The sequence below is a fragment of the Ceratotherium simum genome, chromosome 8, assembly GCF_057802395.1.
Source record: "Ceratotherium simum simum isolate JZ-2026a chromosome 8, ASM5780239v1, whole genome shotgun sequence".
Taxonomy (NCBI): domain Eukaryota; kingdom Metazoa; phylum Chordata; class Mammalia; order Perissodactyla; family Rhinocerotidae; genus Ceratotherium; species Ceratotherium simum.
This window is the reverse complement of record NC_141907.1, coordinates 69352483-69375244: the sequence shown is the minus strand read 5'-3', so window position 1 is coordinate 69375244 and position 22762 is coordinate 69352483. Positions and strand designations below refer to the sequence as shown.

Sequence of the window (22762 nt, the reverse complement as noted above, 5' to 3'; positions counted from 1 at the left end):
AATTTTTACAGTGTTATAAACCAATGTTACTGCAATAAACAAAAAATTAAAAAAAAAAAAAAAAAAGAAATACTGTTGTGGTATCAGTGCCTCACAGAGAAGTTCTCCCCCGTGTTGGCTCTGCCATCCAGAGCACAGCCTCTCAGTGCTTGATGAATAGGAAGAGAAGGTGGTGTGATCATGTTTTGCAAAGGAGAAACTAAGAGATTTGAGAGGCTAAGTGACTTTCTGCAAATCACATAGCAATACACAAGACCCTTGACCACTTTCCACTGTTTAAGTGCTTTATATAATCTTATAACAACCCTATGAAATAGATACTTAACAATAATCTCAGTTTTACAAGGGAGGAAACAGGTCCAGAAAGATTTAGTAAAACAAGCTTACCTGAGATCATAGTACTGCATTTGGATTCGGCTAGTCTAAACCAACACTCTAAGCTTTTAACCACTACATTTTTCTACCATATGCAAGGATTATTTCTAAGTTCTGAATTAATATAAGCCAAGTAAATAGGAACTAGAAAGCAAAAGTACTTTAAAAATCTTTGGAACACATTTATTTCAAGTATAAATAAGATGTGGGAAAAATATTTCTCTAGTCTCCTCCACATTTCTTGCTGGCCATTGAATTCAATAACCACAACTAGTGTTGGAAAATTTCCTTTGATAAGAGCACAGTAGTAGGGATGTATAAATTAGCACATTTTTCTGTTGCCGAGTTGATTAGACTAGTATTCTCCTTGTTACTTCATTGCCCTTTGAAATAATAAAGTCAGAAGCACGTCGCTGTTCTTAGTATATGACATTGTTTATTTGCTATGGACTGAAGACTGTATTAAGTATAATATGATGTTCCAAAAAATTAAAACCATAGTTTTTTCTTTCAAGTAGTTTACACAGTATTCAGGATATACCTACAAAAAAGAAAACGGTTTGAATAATGCTGAACACTGATATAATAATCAATGCAAAATAAAATAAATAGCATAAAAGGGTAGTGCAATGTGGAATAAAGCATCAGTTTGTGTGGGAAGAAGTTAACCTGGAAATTCAATTCAGAGTTCGTTGTTTTTAACTATGTTTGGAAATTAGAAGAAGCATAACTGACAGTGAGAAAACTAGACATAAAAACTAAGGAGAATTTTTAATTTCTGTGTGGATTTTCATTTTATTAAAAGGAGATAATTGGAAGGAAATAATTCCAATGTCAATTTAGGTTGTATGACATGCTTTCACTAAGACAATTTGTAAATTACCAGTCCTTTGCCTCTTAGAAGGGGAAGGAATCTTGAGTTTCCCTTGGTAAGCTTGAAGCATCTTTCCCAATGATTAAGCCTCTGAATTACCCTTTTAAAAGACAATGTTTAAAGGTAGAAATAGTCCCTTACCCGAACAAGTAAAAGCATATAACTATGGTAAAGTATAGCCTGAGCTTCAATTCTAGAATGAAAGTGTGTGGGTTGTGACTTATTAACCCATAACTCATCAGTGGCAGAGCAGACCTAGCACACAGGGCCCTCGATGCCCATCCTGTGTGCTTCCACTGCTGTCTACTGAGAACCATACGCTGTTTTGTGCCCTTTCTTTTCCAGTTTCTCTTGTTCATTTGTGTGCCTTTGCACACAAGGGTGTGCCTCTTCTCTGCTGTGTAATTCTAACTTTCCTTTATGTATTATATTGGTTGAATAGTTTATGTTTCCTATTTTCAATTTTTAAATTTGGTAAATTTAACTATGGCCTTCAAAAAGAAACTGGACATTAAGGATCTGGATTGTTATTTTTATTCATGTGATCTTCATTTGATTACCTTCTCCTTCTTGGGAGGGGAGGGGAATATTAATGTAGAAAAGGGTTCATAGCCTTTATTATCACTTGTTTAGATAATGTCAAATGTAAATGAACCATTTTCAGGATTCTAAAGAGATGGACCCCTTTTCTTGTCTACTTTAGTGGAAAGTACTCCTAGAGACAATGTTTTCTAAAAGATCTATTTTTCAGTGAGATTTCCTAGAACAGTGTTGGATATTTTATCCTGGTTTATCTGCCAGGGCAATTTAATGTATTTATTTTCATTATAGGAAGTGAAGAAGAGTTTGGAGGTCTTGTATCTGCTAATCTTATACTTTTGAGGAACAGACTTCTAGATATCTTGCTAAAACTAGTTTACACATCTAAAGAAAAGACAAGCATTAATTTGCCGTAAGTAAAATCTTTTTAGAATTGATGATACCCATTGCTATTACTAGGTAATTTATAGTAGACAAAAGAAAGAATTGCCACTGACTTTTAATAGATTTTTTTCAAACTTAAAATTTATCGTATCACCAGAACAAAACCTAGTCTTATTTTTCTTTTTAACTTGAAATCTTAATCCGTGAAATTAATGTTTTGTTTTTTTAATCCATCTATCTTTAAATAGAGCTTGTGAAGAACTGGTCAGGACCTTGGGTTTTGACTGGATTATGATGTTTATGGAAGAACACTTGCATTCCACCACAGTTACAGCAGCCATGAGGATTCTTGTTGTCCTGCTGAGTAATCAGTCTATTCTCATCAAGTTTAAAGAAGGACTCAGTGGTGGAGGGTGGCTGGAACAGACAGATTCTGTGTTAACTAACAAGATCGGAACTGTATTAGGTATGCGATTTTTACAACCAGCTGCTTTAAAATAAGCTCTTCTGTTTTGTTTTTAAATCTTATGTAAGCTTATACTCCTCAGTTTATCTGACAACCATTAAGAGTTGTGAATTTTAATTAATAATAGAATAAAAAGCTTAGAAAGTTTCAAATTTGGCTTTTTAATTGCAAGTCAAACTGAAGTCAGAGACAGGAGGATATTAAGATGTGAAAACTCAAGGGAATTCCTTATGATCTTTTTGTTGTGTAGTTCCCTTTCTGATCTGTAATTAAATAATCGACAAATTATCAGAACTGAATTAATAATGACAATCAATATTTAGAGTGTTTATTCTATGCTGGTTACTAAACACTTTGATTTTCACAATAACCCTATGAGGTATAAACACTATCATACCCGTTTTTTAGATGAGAAAGTCAAGGCATATCACTAGAGTCACTTGTCAGATAGGAAATGTCAAAATTTGAATCCAGGTCGCTCAGATCCAAAGCCCATGCTTTTCATGGTTATGTTATGTTGCCCCTCAAGGATTTAAGCTCAGAGTTTCAGCCAAAGCTCCTTATTCTCTGCTCAATAGTTCTGAGCTATTTTCAACATGGAACTGAGAAGTAATATTAGAAAATTATAGTTTTCTGTTTTAGATTCATTTGAACTGGTATATTTCTTTTCATATTCATGACCTTATTTTGGAAAATATATATTTAAGATAATGTTTTTATTTAAAATTATACTCATTCAATTCCTAAAGTATTTTAAAAACATTTGTCTTTATAATATTACATTTTAAAATTTTATATTATTGTATTCTGCAACAAGCACCAAGAATATCTGTTTACCCTTGTCAGATGGGAAAATTAGGGATCAGAATTCAACATGTAATTTATTTGTAAAAAAAAAAAAAAATAGTGAAAGTATCAATACCTAGGTGTTGCCTGCACTACTTTCTCAAATATTAAAGCAAATATAGGAAGACAGAGCTCACAACATAGGATTATTTTATTGTTATTTCACATGTCGAAAATGTCTGAAGAAACTTTGTGTGTGATGAAGAAATTAATTCACTGTGAAATGATTTCTCAAGAAAATTGTCTGCTTTAAAGTATGCATTTTAAATTACCACCATCATAGATACTTTTATGATCTGAAAAATAGATCACTATTGTGCATTGACTCTGGAGGAGGGATGTAGCTTACAGATATTGTTATTAGGAACAGTTTGGTGGCAAGAAATTTAACTTATTAACCTTAATAATAGCCGCTAGGAGAATAAACAATGAAAGGCCCAATTGAATGTGCATTCTGTTGAATGTGAGAGTTGTAAATGTTAATTGACCACACTGCTTCTCATTGGAGGCGAAATACCACAGTAGTAATAACACCTAAGATTCATACAGTACATTGTAGTTTGCAAAATTCTTTTACATATATCATCTCATTTGGCCTTCATGATTCCGGAGACAGGTGTATATTTTATGGTATATAAGTTGTATTTTATAGGAAATGAACCTAATAAATATCATTTAAGGATTAATGTCTCTAATTAGGAAGGTGAGACTGTTACATGCATAAGGTTCCTGAGTCAGATAGTAATAGTGTTTAAGGATCTGTCTTCTGGCTGTTAGTCCTGTCCTTTTCTCAGTCACATCGCTTCAGTAGTGTCAGAAAAAAGTGCTTTTACCATATCTGATGCCTGACTTCATGCCTTTGAATTTATTTGTCCTTCATTGATACCTACTTACACATTGCATATGCTGCTCTGGTTCTAAAAGGGAAATCTAGGTATTTAGGTTTAATTTAAATTTTATTCAATTTAATCTAATTTTCCCTGAATATCTGTCTGATACATACATATGTAGGCATGTATACTGATATGTGTACATCTCATTTGATTCTATTTCTCTTTGATCTGCTGAGCAACCTAATGTTTTTGAATGTTTTGTTCACATTTATTAGTTTCTGTCAAATTTTTCTTTATAAAAATACCTTCCATGTAGTTGTAACTTCAATCTAAATTGATGCTTAATTGTTAATAATATATTAAGTATTCCTTAAGATTAATTATAAGGAAAAATAAAGTGTGAGAATTTAGAAAGGGAAATGACTGCTAGTGTTGGTTTTCATTTAGGACCTGACCTGTAGTTTACTCAAAATTTGTTTTCCTATTTAATGTATAAAATATCACTTTTATGTCTTTTGATTTCTTAAAGCTCAAGACTTTTTTTTTTATGAGGGAGATCAGCCCTGAGCTAACATCCGATGCCAATCAATCTTCTTCATTTTGCCGAGGAAGATTGGCCCTGGGCTAACATCCGTGCCCATCTTCCTCTACTTTATATGGGACGCCGCCACAGCATGGCTTGACAAGCGGTGCGTCAGTGTGCGCCCGGGATCCAAACCGGCAAACCCTTGGGTCGCCAAAGCAGAGAGCGCGCATTTAACCGCTACGCCACTGGGCCAGCCCCTCAAGACTTTTTTATACTCATAATTTCGTTTAGAATTCACTGTAAACAAAAATCACCCAGTGTCCTGATGCAGCCAGTCTTTCAAAACTGTGGCACTGTCATTAAGACCAAGGGAGACAGCATAACTTTACAGGCTCTAAAATAGAGACATCAGGCTCCACGCCCAAGTGCCACCACTCATTAACTTTATGACTTTGAACAAATCGCATATTTTCTATGTTATGGAAAGGGTAATAGCAATTTCTAACTCACATGTTCATTGTGTTTGAGCAATGAGATGATATATGAAAGAGGTTGGTAAATTCCCGTACAATTTTTTGTTAATTAGAAGAGCATACTTCAGAAGATTAATTCACATCACACTGAGCAATTGGTTAGGATGAAATATTTAAAAAGCCGCCTAGACATGAATTTCTCTTTTATTATTTTAATTAGTAGCATGTATGTGCTTACTTCATCCTAGAAAAAAGAAGTTGGAAAAAAATGTGAACATTCATTTGAAGTAAAAATTGCTTCAGAGTAAAAATCAATGCTTCGTCTCTTGGTTGCTATTCATAAAAGTTTTCCATTGAAACTCTGGCCAACATTCGTTCTGTGCTGAGCACTCTAGTAGGTTTGGAGTGGCAAAAGAACTAAATGTTTGAATTGTATCCTGAAACAGAATTGATAGAAAGGCTGATGCTATAAGCCACATCAGTAAGCAATGACCATCTCCTGGTAGAGCTTATGTTTCTAGAACGGACTCTGGATGTTCAGATAACCACAATCATAGCAGGCTGGGATTTGCTGTCCCACTACCGAGCAGCTCTCTGACAGAATTACAGATTATGATGTGAGGAAAGATTATTTTGCTTATTCGTCTTGTCGCTCAATTCACAGATAATTTAAGGTTAACTAGTTTATCATCATTTTCAGGACAAATGAAATATATTAACTATATTATACCAGTTATATTTTTAAGTTACATTTTCATAGCATCCTAAATTTTGGCTATTTTTTGAGTTTTACTTTCTTCTTATGGAAATGTTAGAGCTCTTTTGAAGTCATTCTTTTTTTTTTTCCCCAAAGATTTTATTTATTTATTTATTTTCCCCCCAAAGCCCCAGTAGATAGTTGTATGTCATAGCTGCACATCCTTCTAGTTGCTGTATGCGGGACGCGGCCTCAGCATGGCCAGAGAAGCAGTGTGTCGGTGCGTGCCCGGGATCCGAACCCGGGTCGCCAGCAGCGCAGTGCGCGCACTTAACCGCTAAGCCACGGGGCTGGCCCCAAAGTCATTCTTTTAATGAGTAGAATTTATATTACCTCTCGTATCTGATTGCCTCAGCTATGTTTCAGGACCTAGACAGGCTTGCTAAAGTCAAAGAGATAGTAAAGTAAAACTTCTGACTAAAAGATTAATTGCTTATATTCATGTGAATGTTCTAGATAGAAATGTCACATATATTGAATCACTCATTTCTTTGTTAATGCAGATGGTAATTGATTATTCATTTTGTATTTATTGTCATATTTCCTCTTCTCTTAGGATTCAATGTGGGCAGGAGTGCTGGTGGGAGATCGACGGTCAGGGAGATTAACCGGGATGCTTGTCATTTTCCTGGTTTTCCAGTTCTTCAGTCCTTCCTTCCTAAACATACTAATGTCCCTGCCCTCTATTTCCTCCTCATGGCATTGTTTCTGCAGCAGCCAGTTAATGAGCTGCCTGAGAACCTGCAGGTCAGTGTGCCTGTCATCAGCAGCCGATGTAAGCAGGGTTGCCAGGTAGGAATTATCTAGTAAGGTGTAAGTGTGATTATTTGTGCCAAAAAAATCACCATAGGGTAGTGGGTAAATCACAGTAAAACCAACTGATTCCATCCCTTGCTCACATTTAGGATTTGATGTGGGACAGGAAAATCTGAAAATACCATAGAAAATTTCCCCAAAAGAAGTCTTTTGTCCCTATTTGGTCTTTTTTGTTTTTTTGGTCGTTACTCTGTATGATTATATATGCGTAAAGACTTTGGATGATATTTTAAAGGTGATCTGAAGAATTCTTTTATGTGATTTTTATCTAGAAATATAATTTAATTTCTGTAGAATTAAAAATGAAGAGAGTGGTATATGTACCATAAAGTAATTAGGTGGATATGACAGGATTCCTAGTGCAAGTTGATTAGAAAAATGTTTTTAATTTCTTAGTGATAGATAATGTCCACATTAGGAAAACAGTGTGACTTTACTTGATTTCTCATTGAAAGTCTGTGGATATTTATGTAGAGCTTATGTTTGTGGCACTGCAAAGACTTAGAAATTTAGTTTTAAACTCAACTGTACTTCCATCATAGTGCCAAATGCTGTTCAAATCAATTCTAGTAATTGACAAAACCTTTTAAATGCAAACACTGAGTCTCTACCCTTACGTCAAATCAAGATGCAGATTCATGCTTAGCAGAGTTTGGTTGGTTATGTAATTTTTCAAAATAAGCATGACACCATAGTTATAAAGTGTTATATAAACCTGCTATGAATAAATCTCCTCAAACTGATTTTTATTTTGTCAAATCTTATCTGTATGTAATCTAAAAGTGAATTGGAACATTGCTGAGAGTGGGGAAAAAAGTGAGTTCAACATGATTTTCTAAAAAATCCTGCTTGAAATCATCAGTTCTGTAATTTCATCTCATGGCTAATTAGCATGTATTTTATTTTTGTTTGTTTTCTTTAGAGAAAAAATAGAAAACAATGTTTTTAACATAGGTACCTAAGACAGGTCATACATAGTATTCATTTTTTCTTTATAAATGTAAAAATGAGTTTTAAAATATAGGAAGGAGGAGTGCTAGGTCTCTATCTCTTCATCATTACTCACTTTGGAAAAAAAACTGATTAGTTTCAAAGAAATTTTAGAATATTAGAACTTATGAGGGTCTCTACTGAAAAAAATTGACAGTGGCTAATCTTTATTCATTTTCACCTCTGCAGTTTGATTTAGATTCCATTTGGACATTCATCTTTGGAGTTCCTGCCTCCAGTGGAACTGTAGTCTCTTCTATTCATAATGTGTGCACGGAAGCTGCTTTTTTATTACTGGGAATGCTCCGCAGCATGCTGAATTCAGTAAGTTTTCTGAGATGCTGACACCTGTTGATAGTTCCTCCTGCCTGTGACATTTTGTTACAATAGAGGAATCCTTTGGTAACATAAGTATTTATTTACTGTGTGGTCTCTGGAACCTCAGCCTCTCTGATTTGTTATCTCTAAAGTAACGTAAGAACAGTTGTTAAGACCGTGGACTCTGGAGCCCTGCCGGGTTCACATCCCATCTCTGGTTCTTAAGACACACTAACTCCATGTGCCTCAGTTTCCTCATGTGTAAAATGCTGGTGGTAATAGAATTTATCTTTTTAGGGTTGTTGTGAGGATTTATTGAGTTAGTATATACACAAAGCACTTACAAGAGTGCCTGGTATATAGTAAGTGCTTCATAAGGGTTAACTGATATTATTAGTGTTATAAAATATATATTACCATGTGTACATGTGTATAATGAATATAGTAGTACATGTCATTGCAGTAATATATTATTTGAACTTTTCAAATCACTTTCATTTAGAGGTTAAAAATGTTTTCAGTGCAAGTTTTGTTTTGTATTTTTTATTCTAATTATTTCTAACTTAGATATGAAGAATTGAAAGAGTAAATGACAAAATGTATGTTCCTATCTACCTCCCAGGAATACTGTGAATAATGACTTAATTTGTTTATACAATTTAGGATCATATTGTAAGAGGAATTATTAACTAGATTCTTTGGGTTACAGGTACCTGACAAATCTAATTTTAGTCTAAACTGTTCTTATGCCATCTAAGAAAAGAACATTACTCTTAAAGGTATTAATTTAGAATGCTTTGGGGTTATTGTTTTGGTTCTTATTCATAAACAAATATAAAAATCTAAGTTAGGGGTCCAGCCCGGTGGCACAAGCAGTTAAGTACACGCTCCACTGCGGCTGGCCTGGGGTTTGCAGGCCTGCGTCCCGGGCGCGCACTGATGCACCGCTTGTCAAGCCATGCTGTGGCGGTGTCCCATATAAAGTGGAGGAAGATGGGCATGGATGTTAGCCCAGGGCCAGTCTTCCTCAGCAAAAAGAGGAGGATTGGCATTGGATGTTAGCTCAGGACTGGTCTTCCTCACCAAAAAAAAAAATCTAAGTTAAAAAAAAAAAAACACTCTCTGGACAAGTATCAGAAGATGAGCATTGTTCAAATATATTCTTTTTTTGTTACTTTTTTATCATCATCATTGTTGTTGTTATATTGCTTAAGGAAAAACACACTCCTGTGTGTCTCCTCTGTTCAGTATTCTACTACAATACTACTGCACCTCTGCCACTTCAGGTCACCAAATATGTGGGAGATTTTGCCACACTAGCTGGGTATTCCACAATTCAATTCAGTTCTGACGCTCTCTACTTGGAGATAGCATCAGATCCCACTGATTCAGGGCTCAGTCCCACAAGACTGCCCCACCCCCAATTCAGACACCAGTCACAAGTCCAGGTTGATACCTGTGCTTCTGACTGACTGGCTGTATATCGGAGATTCCCATGACCCAGGAAAACATTTTACATACTAGATTACCAATTTATTATAAAAGGACATAACTCAGGAACAGCCAGATGGAAGAGATGCATAGGGCAAGGTATGTGGGAAGGGGCCTAGAGCTTCCATGCCCTCTGCATCCTGCCGTTCTCCCAGCACCTCCACATGTTCACCAACCTGGAAGCTATCAGAACCCTGTGCTTTTGGGTTTTTATGGAGGCTCGATTACATAGACATAGTCGATTAAATCATTAGTCACTGGTGATTGAGCTCAATCTCCAGCCCGTCTCCCCTCCATGGAGGTTGTGGGGGAGAGGGTTAGGGTAAGTCACATAGTTGGTTCCTCTGGCAAGCCTTCATCCTTAGAGGCTTTTCAAAATTCACCTTATTAACAAAAACTCTGGTGTGGTTGAAAGGGGCTTATTATCATTAACAAAAGACACCTTTATGGTGCTTATCACTTAGGACATTCCAAAGGTTTTAGGAGCTCTGTGCCAGGAATGGGATGAAGACTAAATATATATTTCTTATTATAAATCACAGTATCACAATTGCATAATGGTTAAGAGCATTGTTCTCGTCATTTTGCATATGACAATGTAAAGTTCAGAAAGATGAAGTAACTTCCCCATCTTTTATCTTACTCCTAACTCTCTGGCATGATGGAGGATGGGGCAACTTTGATGGTAATACAGCCACTATTGGCACCAGCTATACTCATGTTGATAATGATGAATAATCAAAACCACTGACTCCAGTTACTAAGCTGTGAGTATTCCAATGAATAGACAAACGTCCTGTCAGTTTCTAGGGTATGGTTTTTGTTTTAGCTTATTTTTAGTTTTGTTTGCCTGTGTGTTTACTCATGTGTGTGGTTTATAAAAGAGTTCTGGACCATCAATATATCCAGTTTTAGAAAAGTAGTGAGTAATGGATTTTTAAAATAATTTTAGCAGTATCAGTTTCTCTAACATACTATTTCTTTTCTTGCCGCCGTGACAGCCTTGGCAATCAGAAGAAGAGGGATCTTGGCTCCGAGAGTATCCTGTGACGCTGATGCAGTTTTTTAGATACTTGTATCACAACGTTCCCGACCTGGCGTCCATGTGGATGAGCCCTGATTTCCTGTGCGCATTAGCAGCCACGGTCTTCCCCTTCAACATTCGCCCTTACTCAGAGATGGTAGGAAAGGGGGAGGAAAATGTCAAGTCTGCTCCAATGGTTAGGAATTTTTTTTTGCCAATCTTTTAAGCTTCTGACCAAGTCAGTCTCCTAACTTTCTACTTCACTTGTTACATCATTATCTGGTGTCTCTCTCCCCATGCTCTCCTTCTGTTTTCCCCGAAGATAACAGTGCGCTCGACTTCCTGTTTTCATTTACCATATTCTCGTAAGTCCCTTGTTAGTAACTTCCGTCTCCAAGCAGTTGCTAGCTATGCAGTTGTGAAATGTTCTTTCTAGCTTACAGAACTCTAGTCAGACCAAATTTATTTCTACTTTATTTATCTCAGGAATTGGGCATTTCCTGAATTTAGTCTTCACAAATTTATTATAGGATTGGTTGTGTTTATGAAAAATGAAATATATGTTTGTCCTTTCTGTTCTACTTTTCTTATTTTGTTCAACTGTTATTTTTCATATTTTGTGCTAATTTAATAGAAAGTTATTAGACTATAATCATATATAATGATTTTTTAACAAGCCCAAAGACAGTTATTCCTCCCCAGTACTTGAGAATTTCATGATATTTCCTCTTATTTCCACCACTTACTCTAGGGTCTAGAATAAACCACCTTCTTCATACTAATTTTTCTCCATGTATAAAAGTGAAATATTCATTCTAAAATTATGGGAATTTTTAGGAGAAACAGGTATAACACATGACCTTAATACCCCTTTTTGTTTATAATTTAAAAATCCTGAGTTTTGGTAAAAACTGACCTTCAATAATATCTGAGTGTCTTTTCCTTGTCAACATCTTGTAATCTGTGTTCTAGTCCTTCTTTCTTTTTCTTTTGGCTCAAAGTTGGCACTATTTTTATTGTTGTTTTGTTTTGTTTGTTTATCTGGCACCATTATGCCAGATCTTTATCTGAAATTGTGTGACATTTGACTTCTCAGTAGGTAGATTTCAAATATACTCATTCTCATTTTATTATTTCATTTATTTTAAGTGCAGTTACCCACAATAGAGATAAAATTCAACATAAAACAGATATCTTGTTAGTGGCCAGTCAGTAGTTTAATAGTAGAAACAGCACATGTTGAGTAACCATGACATGGTGCCCAATTACTACCTCGAAAGCAGGGGTCAAGTAAAGCAGAGTGAAATACTGTGTTGAATAGTTTAGTAGGAGGTAAATGTTGAAGGAAAATACTATTGCTGCTACAATTTGTTTTTTAAGGAACATGGAAATAAAAATATCAGAATCAAATGTGACCACAGAATCAAATCTTTCCACTTGATTTTGCTAGGTGACTGATCTCGATGATGAAGTCGGATCTCCAGCAGAAGAGTTTAAAGCCTTTGCAGCAGACACGGGGATGAACAGAAGCCAGTCAGAGTACTGTAACGTGGGCACCAAGACCTATCTGACCAATCACCCTGCCAAGAAGTTCGTGTTTGATTTCATGCGGGTCTTGATCATAGACAACCTCTGTCTTACCCCTGCCAGCAAGCAGACTCCACTGATTGATCTTTTGTTGGAGGTAAAGATGAAGAAATGCCTTTACAGCTTTTTTGCATTGTTTTTCTAATTAGAACATTAATAACCAAGCAAGTTTTATGCCACATACCTTTCAGATTTCTAATTCTTGTGGGTTGTGTAGGTGGAACACATCGTGGGCTAGGGGAATGTTTTATCCCAGGTATGCTGTAGGCACTATCAGTGTGTTTCCCTTCTTTCCATTCCCACAAGCATGTCCTTAATTCAGTCCTTTATCACCCTTTCACTAGACCAGGAATTGGCAAACTTCTTCGGTAAAGGGCCAAATAGTAAATATTTTTAAGCTTTCCAGGCTGTATAATCTGTGTCACAACTGCTCGACTATGCCATTGTAGCTAGAAATCAGCCACAGACAATACATAAACAAATGAGCAGGGCTGTGTTCCAATAAAACTTTATCTACAAAAACAGGTATAGCCTGAATTTGGCCCACAGGTCTTAGTGTGCGACTCCTTCCCTAAACATTTACAGTGGTGGTGTCTCCTCAGCTTGTAACTCCCCACTTCAGTCCATCTTACATGTTGTTGCCGGGTGTTATTGCTGTTAGTATCCTGTGCATCTTAAGACATGGTGTGTTTCACATAGTAGGTGCTCAGTGTGCACTTACTGAATTTTCCTTAAGGCAGCAAGCTTCTAGGTTGCTTGCTTAGTCAGCTCAGGCTGCTATAACAAAATACCGTAGACTGGGTGGCTTAAACAACAGATATTTATTTCTCACAATTCTGGAGGCTAAGTCTGACATCAGGGTGCCAACTTGGTCGGGTTCTGGTGAGGGCCCTCTTCCTCACTTGCAGACGGCTGCCTTCTTGCGTTGTCCTTGCGTGGCAGAGAGCGAGCTCCAGTGTCTCTTCCACATCTTGTAGGACACTGATCCCATCCTGAGGGCTCCTCATTACCTCATCTAAACCTGAGTACCTAATTACCTTATGAAGGCTCCACCTCAATGCCATTACATTAAGGGTTAGGGCTTCACCATCTGGATTTGTCGGGAACACAAACATTTAGTCCATTGTACTTGCCCATTCTCCTCGTAAGTGGTATGATTCAGCTGATGCATCATAAAATGAGCCTTAAGTGGTCACATTGCTGGCTCTAGAAATTGGCCATCCCTGAAACCAAATATTTACCTAGAAAAATCTCAAGAGAAAATAAAAGAGCGCAGGAAGGGAATTTAATACATGTTTATTACCTATATATTCATATTCTTTTGGCCAGTACATATAAATAGGGGCAAGCAGTATGTAGGTGCCAGCGGCTCTGAAAATAACATGTTTTATGAAAGATTCAATCAGTGCAGAAGACTAATTGCATTTCTCTCTGAGGAACTTCCTACATGCTCTCAGCAGTTTGACAGCTGAACCTACACTTCCTCTGCTCCCTCTAGTGGCTAATACAGTTAACTTTTTCTCTGAAACCTTAAAACCACAGTAGATGTTTTCTCTTATTCATGTGAAAACATCTGTTAGGTCAATTAAAAGAAATCGCTAATGTAATTTAGGTACCAGCAATACTAAGCATTTTAACCAGGACCACAGTGTTTAATATTGGCAGAAAAGTAATTGATTTCATCCATAGTCCATGTGGTAGAATTTAAAAGCATGCCTGGTAGAGCCTACCCTCTTTGGAAACTTTAATAATGAGAGATGGCCAGTATCTTAGTGCAGCGGGTAAGAATTTGAAGTATTCTATGCAAGATGAAATGGTAATCAGAAAATAACAGAATAAAGGTCAGAAGAGGTGTGTGCAACAAAGCATAACTGAGCCAAAAGGTAGAATACACATATGTGGAAGATAGTGAGTGAGTGTATGTATATAGTAATAGCATTTTCAGTCTTGTAAGCACCCTAGTAACTGATTAACCGTGGATAAATGCTGTGATTATCCTTTGGGTTTTCTATATTTTTTAGTAAGGGGGTTTGATAGAACACACATTACCCTCAAGGTTCTCATTGTCCTGGGCACGAATTTGCCCTACAGTGGAATTGTATCTGATTGTACAAGGGAGTCAGGGGTGGTAGGACTGTATTTCAGGGAGAAGCAGGGAGTGTCAAGATGGAAACTCCCAGATAGATTATAAACTCCGTAAAGTAAGGGCCCAGCTTTCACGGGTCCTTTTCTCTCTCACAAAATTAGCACAATGTCTTGGTGTGTTCTTTAAGTATTTTTGAATCATTTAACTATAACTGCATCCCTGGCAGTTCCCAAACCGGAAAATATGATACCACCAGTAAGAGAGATACAAATTTGCTTTTAAAAATTAAACTAATGCTTTGAGGAATTTGAAATCTAATACACACATACAGAATACACATACAAAAAATATTCAGTGAAAACACTGTTGCACTCCATGTCTTCCTACGGTGTAAAAAAATAAATTACAAGCCTATGATTTTGAATGTTATGATTGTGAAGTCTTTATCTCTGAAGAAATTCAAGAAGAGAATTATTCTATGTATTTACCATTTACCTACATGAAGAAAGGGGCTTGAACCAACTGATTTTCAGTCTGTTAAACTCAAACCAAGCCCTCTTCAGTCTTATACGATTGCTGGAATTTCATCGTAAGAATATCTACTTACTTAATTATATCTACAAAAGAACCTGTGAAATCATCTTTAGTAGCAGTCTATAAAAAGAAAGGATTCCCTTTCATGTAGAGTGGCTTGAGTGACACTGAGGCCAGATATCAGGGAGGCAGTGTGGTGTAATAGAAAGAGCGTGGGTCTGGGAGGGAGAGACACCTGGTTTGAGTTCTGGCCCTGTTGTTTATTATATAAGCATTTTTTTCTCACTGAGCTGAATTCATTCTCTGGGGCGGGACATTATATACTGTCTCCCCTGCAGGATTGTTGTGTGAGTTAAATATATGTAAATCACCCAGCAAAAACTATTGTGGAAAATTCAGTGTGTGCTGGTTACACCTGTGTGACCTTGGCCGAGCTCAGTTCTCTTCACCCCTTACAGTTTGCCCATCTTTGAAATGATATAAAAATAGAACCTGTCTCTGAGGATTATTTTGAGTATTAAATAAGATATTACATTTATGATTCATAACACAGTGTCTGGCACGTAAGACTTAGAAAATTAAGTGACCTCTGTTGGCTTATGCAAGAGTCCAGTGACTCTTCTCCCAGTCCCCGTTCATCAGTGTCCTCGGCTGTCACCACCAGACTTCTTATGGAGGGCCACATGAATTTGCTGCACATGAAACCACCGTGGCAGTGGAAGGAAAGTACACGAGAACAGATCAAAAAGTATTTGTCTACACCTGAAGGAAAGATAATGAAACTAAGGGGGCTGAGTGGAGTGTCTGCTTGTCTGATACCGTAAGCAGTTTTCCATCGTCTGAGGAGTTCACTACTCTCTATTCCAGCCATCTTTTAAAAGACCTCCCCATTCACATCAGAGTGAAACCCACCCTGGTTGACTGCGGGGAAATAAATAAGCAAAAAAACATGACAGAAGTGGGTGAAGAGAACACTATAAAATAACAGAGAAGAGAAATCAGCCAAGAGGAATACTGCTGTCAGAACCAAGAAGCTCAAAATCCTCTTCTTTAAAGGCTTCAGCCCATAGAAGCACAGCAGAATACCAAAGACCTTCCTCCCAGAGCCGCCGTGCTCTCACCATGGGCAGCAGACGCCCATGGGCTGTCTGGCCCGTGCGCACGAAGATTCTGCGTGGTGTCCCCAGGCCTGCAAAGGAGGCTGTGATTCTTTGAAGACTGATGTTGACTGACTTCACTGTTTTCACCGAGAAGACGGATCTGACAGCCAGAGGCCAGAGCAGATCCTAGTGCTTACCCTGTCTTCATTCTGCCCTGAACTCATCCTGGTTGTCTGGTGGGCCAACCAGCTTTATCTGAAAGGCTGATGAGGACAGGTAGCATAGTTGCTCTTGTTGTGCATTTGTTAGCTTCAAGATGGAGATTGTTAGTAGAGCTGCAGGAGTATGGTATAGCAGGTGAGGCCGTGAACTTGGGCATCTAAGAAACTGAGGTTTGAATCCTAGCTGGGGCTTGACCGAGTGACTTCACCTCTCTAAGCCTAAGTCACCTTATCTCTAAAATGGGGGTGATAGTACCTACTATTTCAAAGGGATATTTTGGGGATTAAATGAGATAATGTATGGAAAACTAAGCACTGTCTCTGTACGTAATAGTAGTCCAATGAATTATTTAAAAAAAACATGTCAGAGACAACTATACATGCATTCATAAAATCTCAAATCCTTTAAAAGTTAGGCTACTATAAATCTCAGCAAGAACATTTGAACTTGGCAGTTAGGGCCAATAACAAGTGTAAATTCTGGGTCATGATCACTTGTGTTAACGGCTTCAGCGAGAGAAATCAGAGGATTGAATGCCTAGTGGTAATTGAGCCAGCCTTAAATCCTTATAGAATACAAAAGAATATTTTTTAACTAAGTAAAAATAAATATTGTTGATTTATCAAGCTATTTATGTATGTTCTGTGGTCCTTCTGTTTTTCAGACTCCTAAACTTTGTCTAGTTAAAATTTGATAAACCCTATTCATTATTATTTATCCCATTAACCACTTTCAACTGATTATGGTCCTGAATGAGGACTGTTGTCTTCAGGGGTGTTTAAATCCTCCTTACTTACTAAGGAGCTTACTCCTTAGTAAATTTCTTAAGTAAATTGTAAATTACTTGTAAATTTGTAGATTAAGTAAGCTGTTTGATAAAATGATATATGATCTGATTACCAGATAATCCTCCTAGACCTGTCAGTCTGCTGCTTATTTCTTAAAAGTTCTCACTGTCTCTTCAGTTGGCAGGGGTGGGGTCTCAGCGTGCCGTCAGCACGAGGAGTAGGCAGGCCTTGGTCACAACTGTCCTGCTCGCTGTTGTGTTAATCGCTTGAACTACGCGTGAAAATTTATTAAGATTAAAAGTATTGACAGGTCCTTCACTTTTTCCCAAATTATTCTAATATCAAACCAAATTCCTAAGCACTAGTGTTCTTTTAACTGTTATTAGGCCCATATTTTGTCATTTTTAAAACAAACTAAATATGTCTTATCAGCAACTGAGAAATGTTGTTACAACTTTGGTTTAGCCATTGGTTTTTGAATCCTTAGAATAATATCTTTGATCTGAAGGTAGAAGTGAGATTTTAACTGCTCCTTTTAAACCTTTATCAGTACCACCTTAAAAGTCAGAATAGAAAGAAATGAATTTTTTTAATGGAGCAGATTTTAATTTTAAATACATAAAGCAGAAGTGTTCTTAAACCCACTCTTATAACATGGTCAGAAACACAGTTCTGTTTCTAATTCTAAATTTTATCGATTAGGCTTCCCCTGAAAGATCGACGAGAACTCAGCAAAAAGAATTTCAGACTTACATTCTGGATAGTGTGATGGACCATTTGCTTGCAGCTGATGTGTTATTGGGTAATGCTATGTTTTATTTTCACTTTATAAAACTACCTATAATCACTCTCCTTCTCTATCTAAACCACAGGTATATCTCCTTTTTAACTTCATCTCTTTCCTTCTTTTCTATGCATTTTCTCCTCTCATTGGTATTTTTCTATAATGAGGAAAAGACCCATCCAGCTCTTTCCTTTGAATCCGGGATAAAGAACCATCAGCAGGAAGTACTTAAGGTGCTTGTCCACATGTGGACACTCAGGGATGGCAGGAAGAGGACAAGGAAAAAGAAAACATGTTTTAAAAACCATATTACAAGAACAGGTTGTATTTTTATGAATATCTAATACTTGAAAATTATTCATTGTAATATACTTACAAATAAATTATAAATGTAGAGTTCCATGAATTATCACCGAGACAACATGTCTGTGTAAAACCACTCAGATAAAAATGTACTACCAGCACCCCTGGAAACTCCCCTCCTGCCCGGACCCAGTTGCTACTCACTCAGTCACTGTCTCAACTTCTAAAACAACAGATTTATTCTCCCTGCTTTTGAACTTTATGTAAATGGAATACAGTATGTATTCTTTTTAGTCTAGCTTCTTACACTCAACATTATCTTTGTGAGATTTATCCATGTTGTTGCAATGTAGTAAGAGTCCATTTATTTTCATCACTATGTGGTAATCCATCATATGAATATCTAAATTTATCCATTTTGCTGTTAATGGGCATTTAGTAGTTTCCAGTTTGAGACAATTGGAAATAAAGTTGCTATAAACATTCTTGTTCCTATAGGCCACATGTGTACAATGTTTATACATATATGTTGAGTATGTACCTATGAGTGGAATTGTTGGGTCATAGGTATATATATGTAATTCTTAGGATGGATTCCAGGACATAAATTCAAAACACATTAAAATGTTTTTTCTGTATGTTTCTATCTTGTTGGAATAAAAATATAAAATTTGATACATTTACAATGGAGGTAACATTTATATGTAAAACACTGATAGAATTTAAAGAAGGAAAAGTAATGATTTAGTATATTTGCTACTTAAGTTCTAGTAATAATATTAATCATAGAACCTCCATGCTATTAAATTATCATTTTTTTCGAAGTAGATTTGCCAAGATATCTTTAGTATTATCATAACGTGCAACTCTCAAAGCATGATGTCAAGTTAAATTTTGTATTTGTTTTTATCACTTGAGAATCTTACTTATGTAGTATCATCTTACTACATACAGACACAAAGTGAAGAGTTTTGCATAATGGAGTAATTTAGAATTAGGTGGGAATAATCACAATCAGTGGAGGCTCCGGAATTTCTAGAAAGGAGGGGCTTAGAGGGGCATTCTGGTTAGGAGGAGGATTAGTCTTGAAGCAATATGTACATCTCAAGCAGCCTGAAGACATTGTGGTGGCTTTTAAAGAAAAACAGTGCTGATGGTAATCCTGGAGGAGGTGAAAGGAACCGCTTGGCACCACCACCACCACCGATTGTAGTTTATTTTTCCAATTCTTCTGAATCTCTCTTTTGCCTATACTGCTTCGTTGCTATTACAGGTGTACTCACACATAGAGTTTTGTTTGATGGTTTGTTTTACCCTTTATTAGTTACGCAGAATCAATTTACAGCTAATTGACTTAATTTTTCTCTCAGATGGAGATCGTCTCACGCTGACAGTTCAAGTTGAAGAACTGTTTGCTTGTCACAGACTGTCTTAAGGCAGTAAGAGACTTCACAGTCTCAATCCTAACACTTATCCTGTAGAAGTTATTTCTTCCACCATTTATCATGATTTCTAACCATGAACATCATTTTCTTAAAGTAGTACCTAAGAGCTAGTGGTCTTATTTCTAAATGTAGTAGATGTACTCATTTTGCCTTAGCCTGATTTGTTTGAGGATCTGGTCTTGTGCTGGTAGATATCAATTTTCTTAGACATTTTTTTCCTGCTGGAATTTAGGGGAAGATGCATCTCTGCCTATTACCAGTGGAGGAAGCTACCAGGTATTGGTGAACAATGTGTTTTATTTCACACAACGTGTGGTGGACAAGCTTTGGCAAGGCATGTTCAACAAAGAATCTAAACTTCTTATAGATTTTATAATTCAACTAATTGCACAGGTAATCCATTGTCACTATTAGTTGTAGAGTACATGTTTTCCTATTGAAAAACTTTGCCTAAGGTGTCAAATAAGTGTAACTAATAAGATAATGAATGTTAACATTTAATATAGAGCTCAGCTTATTAAAAGTGAATACAAAATGTAGACTTGTAACCCTCCCTTAGACTTGTAACCCTCCCCCCTTCCCCATAGCCTGAAGCCAGTGTGTCCTTGTAAAGTTGCCTCATTCTGTCAAGCTGTGGGCTCTCACTGACCTCCCACTGGTATTGCTCTTTGCTGCCCAGATAGCTAGACAGCTTCCTTTGGGTTTAAATAAGTTAATACAATTTGATAGATTTTTACAGTATGACACATCAGTGTGTAGAGGCTGACACAGCATGAAGAGTTGATATTAAAGGAATATTCTCTTCTTGTAATTGAATCTTTACCAAGATACAAGAATTTTTTAAGAGATAAATTTGTATTTAAGCCAAAAAGAAATGTTCTCAAGTGAGGGGATGAAACTAGAATGTCAAAAGAAGTTTTTTACTTCTTCTAAAATGTTAATTTTAGATAATTTTTTCCAATAATTTTGAGTAGAGATCATTTAACCTAATAAAACTTATGTGGTAGGAGCTCTACCCAGATGGCACTCGCTCGTGTTCTCGGGGGTGCTGCTCTCCCCACAGGAGTGTCACAGCTCTCCTCACTAGGAGATGTATTTTTACGTAACACTCATCTCGTTAAGTTATATTTGTGTGTCTCTTGGGTTCTGAACCTCATAATAGCAAGTTTTTAACTTAGCACCCCAGGACTTAGTGTGGCATCTGGTACATAAACTTAATAAATGTTCATATGTGAGTGATAAGCAGATCTTTTCTTTTTGTCCATTTTACTAAATAAAGTATCTTTCATATCTTTAGTCAAAAAGAAGATCGCAGGGATTATCACTGGATGCGGTTTATCACTGCCTCAACAGGACCATCTTGTACCAGTTCTCACGGGCACACAAAACCGTGCCGCAGCAAGTAGCTCTCCTGGATTCGCTCAGGGTCCTGACTGTGAACAGGAACTTGATCCTGGGACCTGGGAACCATGACCAAGAGTTCATCAGCTGTCTCGCTCACTGCCTTATTAATCTACATGTTGGAAGGTAACTCCTTTAAGTTCATTTTGTCGTGTCTTTGATATTATTTCACCAGTACTCTTTGTTCTACTTTTTTGGTAGTAACACTTCTTTTTCCTTTAATCTCAGTTTTATTTAAAACTCCCATGCAAAAGGTAAAAGACAAGTGTTACGTATTTGCAATGAAATAATGAGTATTTTTTTTAATGTTCTATATCTTTAAATTTTTTATTAATCACCATATGTCATGTATATAATTTAAAAAAGAAAGTGTTTTTTTAAAGTAAATAAAACACACATTTTTGGAGGTTAAGAGGGGGTAAAAAGAAAAGGATCCAGTGATAAATGCAATGTTATATGTTAAATGGGTGAAATTAGTATTTTTCCATTGATTACTAGACAGGTATTTCTTTAGTCTCTGCTGGGGGCCAGGCATGGAATTAGTAACTGGGATGAAATGTGAGCAAGAAAGATGCTGTGGCAGGGTCTTGGAGCATGCAGTCTAGGACGGAAGGCAGATAACTAAGCAAGACCAGTCAGGTATGCTGGGCGCTCTGCTAGAAGCACGGTGCTTTGGGAGCGTGTAACAGGCCCCTGACCTGGAAGAAACACCTGCTGAGTTGCATCTTGAACCTGGTTGAGGAGGAAGGAGGTTACCCCTGCAAAGAGGATGGGGAAGAGTAATGTAGGAAGAAAGAAGCTGTCTGTGTGATTGTCCAGGGGGAAGAAGGAACATGGCACATCTGGGAAACTGCAAGTGTTTCACTGCTACTGAAGAAGAGTGATGAGATAAGAGGCTGGAGCGGGGCACAGGCATATAAGGAGAATGTTCCTAAAATAACTTTTTGTAATTTTTAGGTAAAAATCTTAAGAGTGATCAAAAAGCATCTTAAATATTAAGATGCTCATCTTGATGGTATAGTTTAGTTTAATTACATTTACTCAAGTGAATTTGTGAAATCACCCCTTAAAAATGGCATTTTCAAGGTAAACTATAAGTTCTGTTTTGTGCATCTGCTGAATGTCTGTCTGCCAATTATGGAACTTGGTGGTAGAGCCAGCGTTTACTTGAGTCTGCAGAGTAATACTTAGTCATTATAGTTTTCAGCTACAGTCATTCTCTTCATGTAGTTTAAACTGACTGGAATTTTTCAGCAACGTGGATGGATTTGGACTAGAAGCAGAAGCTCGCATGACTACATGGCACATTATGATTCCCTCTGACATTGAACCAGATGGTGGTTACAGCCAAGATATTAGTGAAGGTAATTACCTCAATTTTTTTTCCCTTTCTCCCCACTCATTTATTTCCAATTTTTAAAATATAACAAAAAAATTTGGCTTTAGAAACTGCCAGCATTGACAACCAATCTCCCAGTGGGGCACACTTGTACATACACCAGTATGCCCACCGACAAACACCAACATGCTAGCTGTACACCTCCTTATGCCAAGATGGGAAGAACACTAACCACTGGTATTGTTAACCCTCAACATTTTGTAATAACGCTAGGAGACTTGGTGGTATTTACATTTGCATAATTCGTAGTGTAAATATTAACTGGGCACTTACCATAACGAGAGCTGCCTTTTGGTAGTGTTAGGCATATCACTTTAGAGGCAAATGTTGCTTGAGACAGGGTGTCAGTACTACCATTTTTATTCTTTTTTATTCTCTCGCTCTTTTTTCATTTAGTTTT

General features: G+C 36.8%; 1 protein-coding gene across 13 annotated transcripts in view; it reads left to right on the top strand.

Moving 5' to 3' along the window:
- Window positions 1-22762, top strand: part of WDFY3 (WD repeat and FYVE domain containing 3) — a 256639-nt gene that overhangs the window by 175800 nt on the left and 58077 nt on the right. For 12 of the 13 annotated variants that reach the window (XM_087434534.1, XM_087434532.1, XM_087434530.1 and 9 more), the window contains 10 exons: window positions 2081-2201; window positions 2422-2639; window positions 6631-6866; window positions 8070-8204; window positions 10691-10870; window positions 12164-12397; window positions 17733-17832; window positions 19795-19955; window positions 20860-21089; window positions 22218-22327. In XM_087434534.1, coding sequence (XP_087290660.1) covers window positions 2081-2201; window positions 2422-2639; window positions 6631-6866; window positions 8070-8204; window positions 10691-10870; window positions 12164-12397; window positions 17733-17832; window positions 19795-19955; window positions 20860-21089; window positions 22218-22327 — 1725 coding nt within the window. The remainder of the gene's footprint in view (window positions 1-2080; window positions 2202-2421; window positions 2640-6630; window positions 6867-8069; window positions 8205-10690; window positions 10871-12163; window positions 12398-17732; window positions 17833-19794; window positions 19956-20859; window positions 21090-22217; window positions 22328-22762) is intronic. The other variant, XM_087434535.1, reaches the window with a different exon arrangement.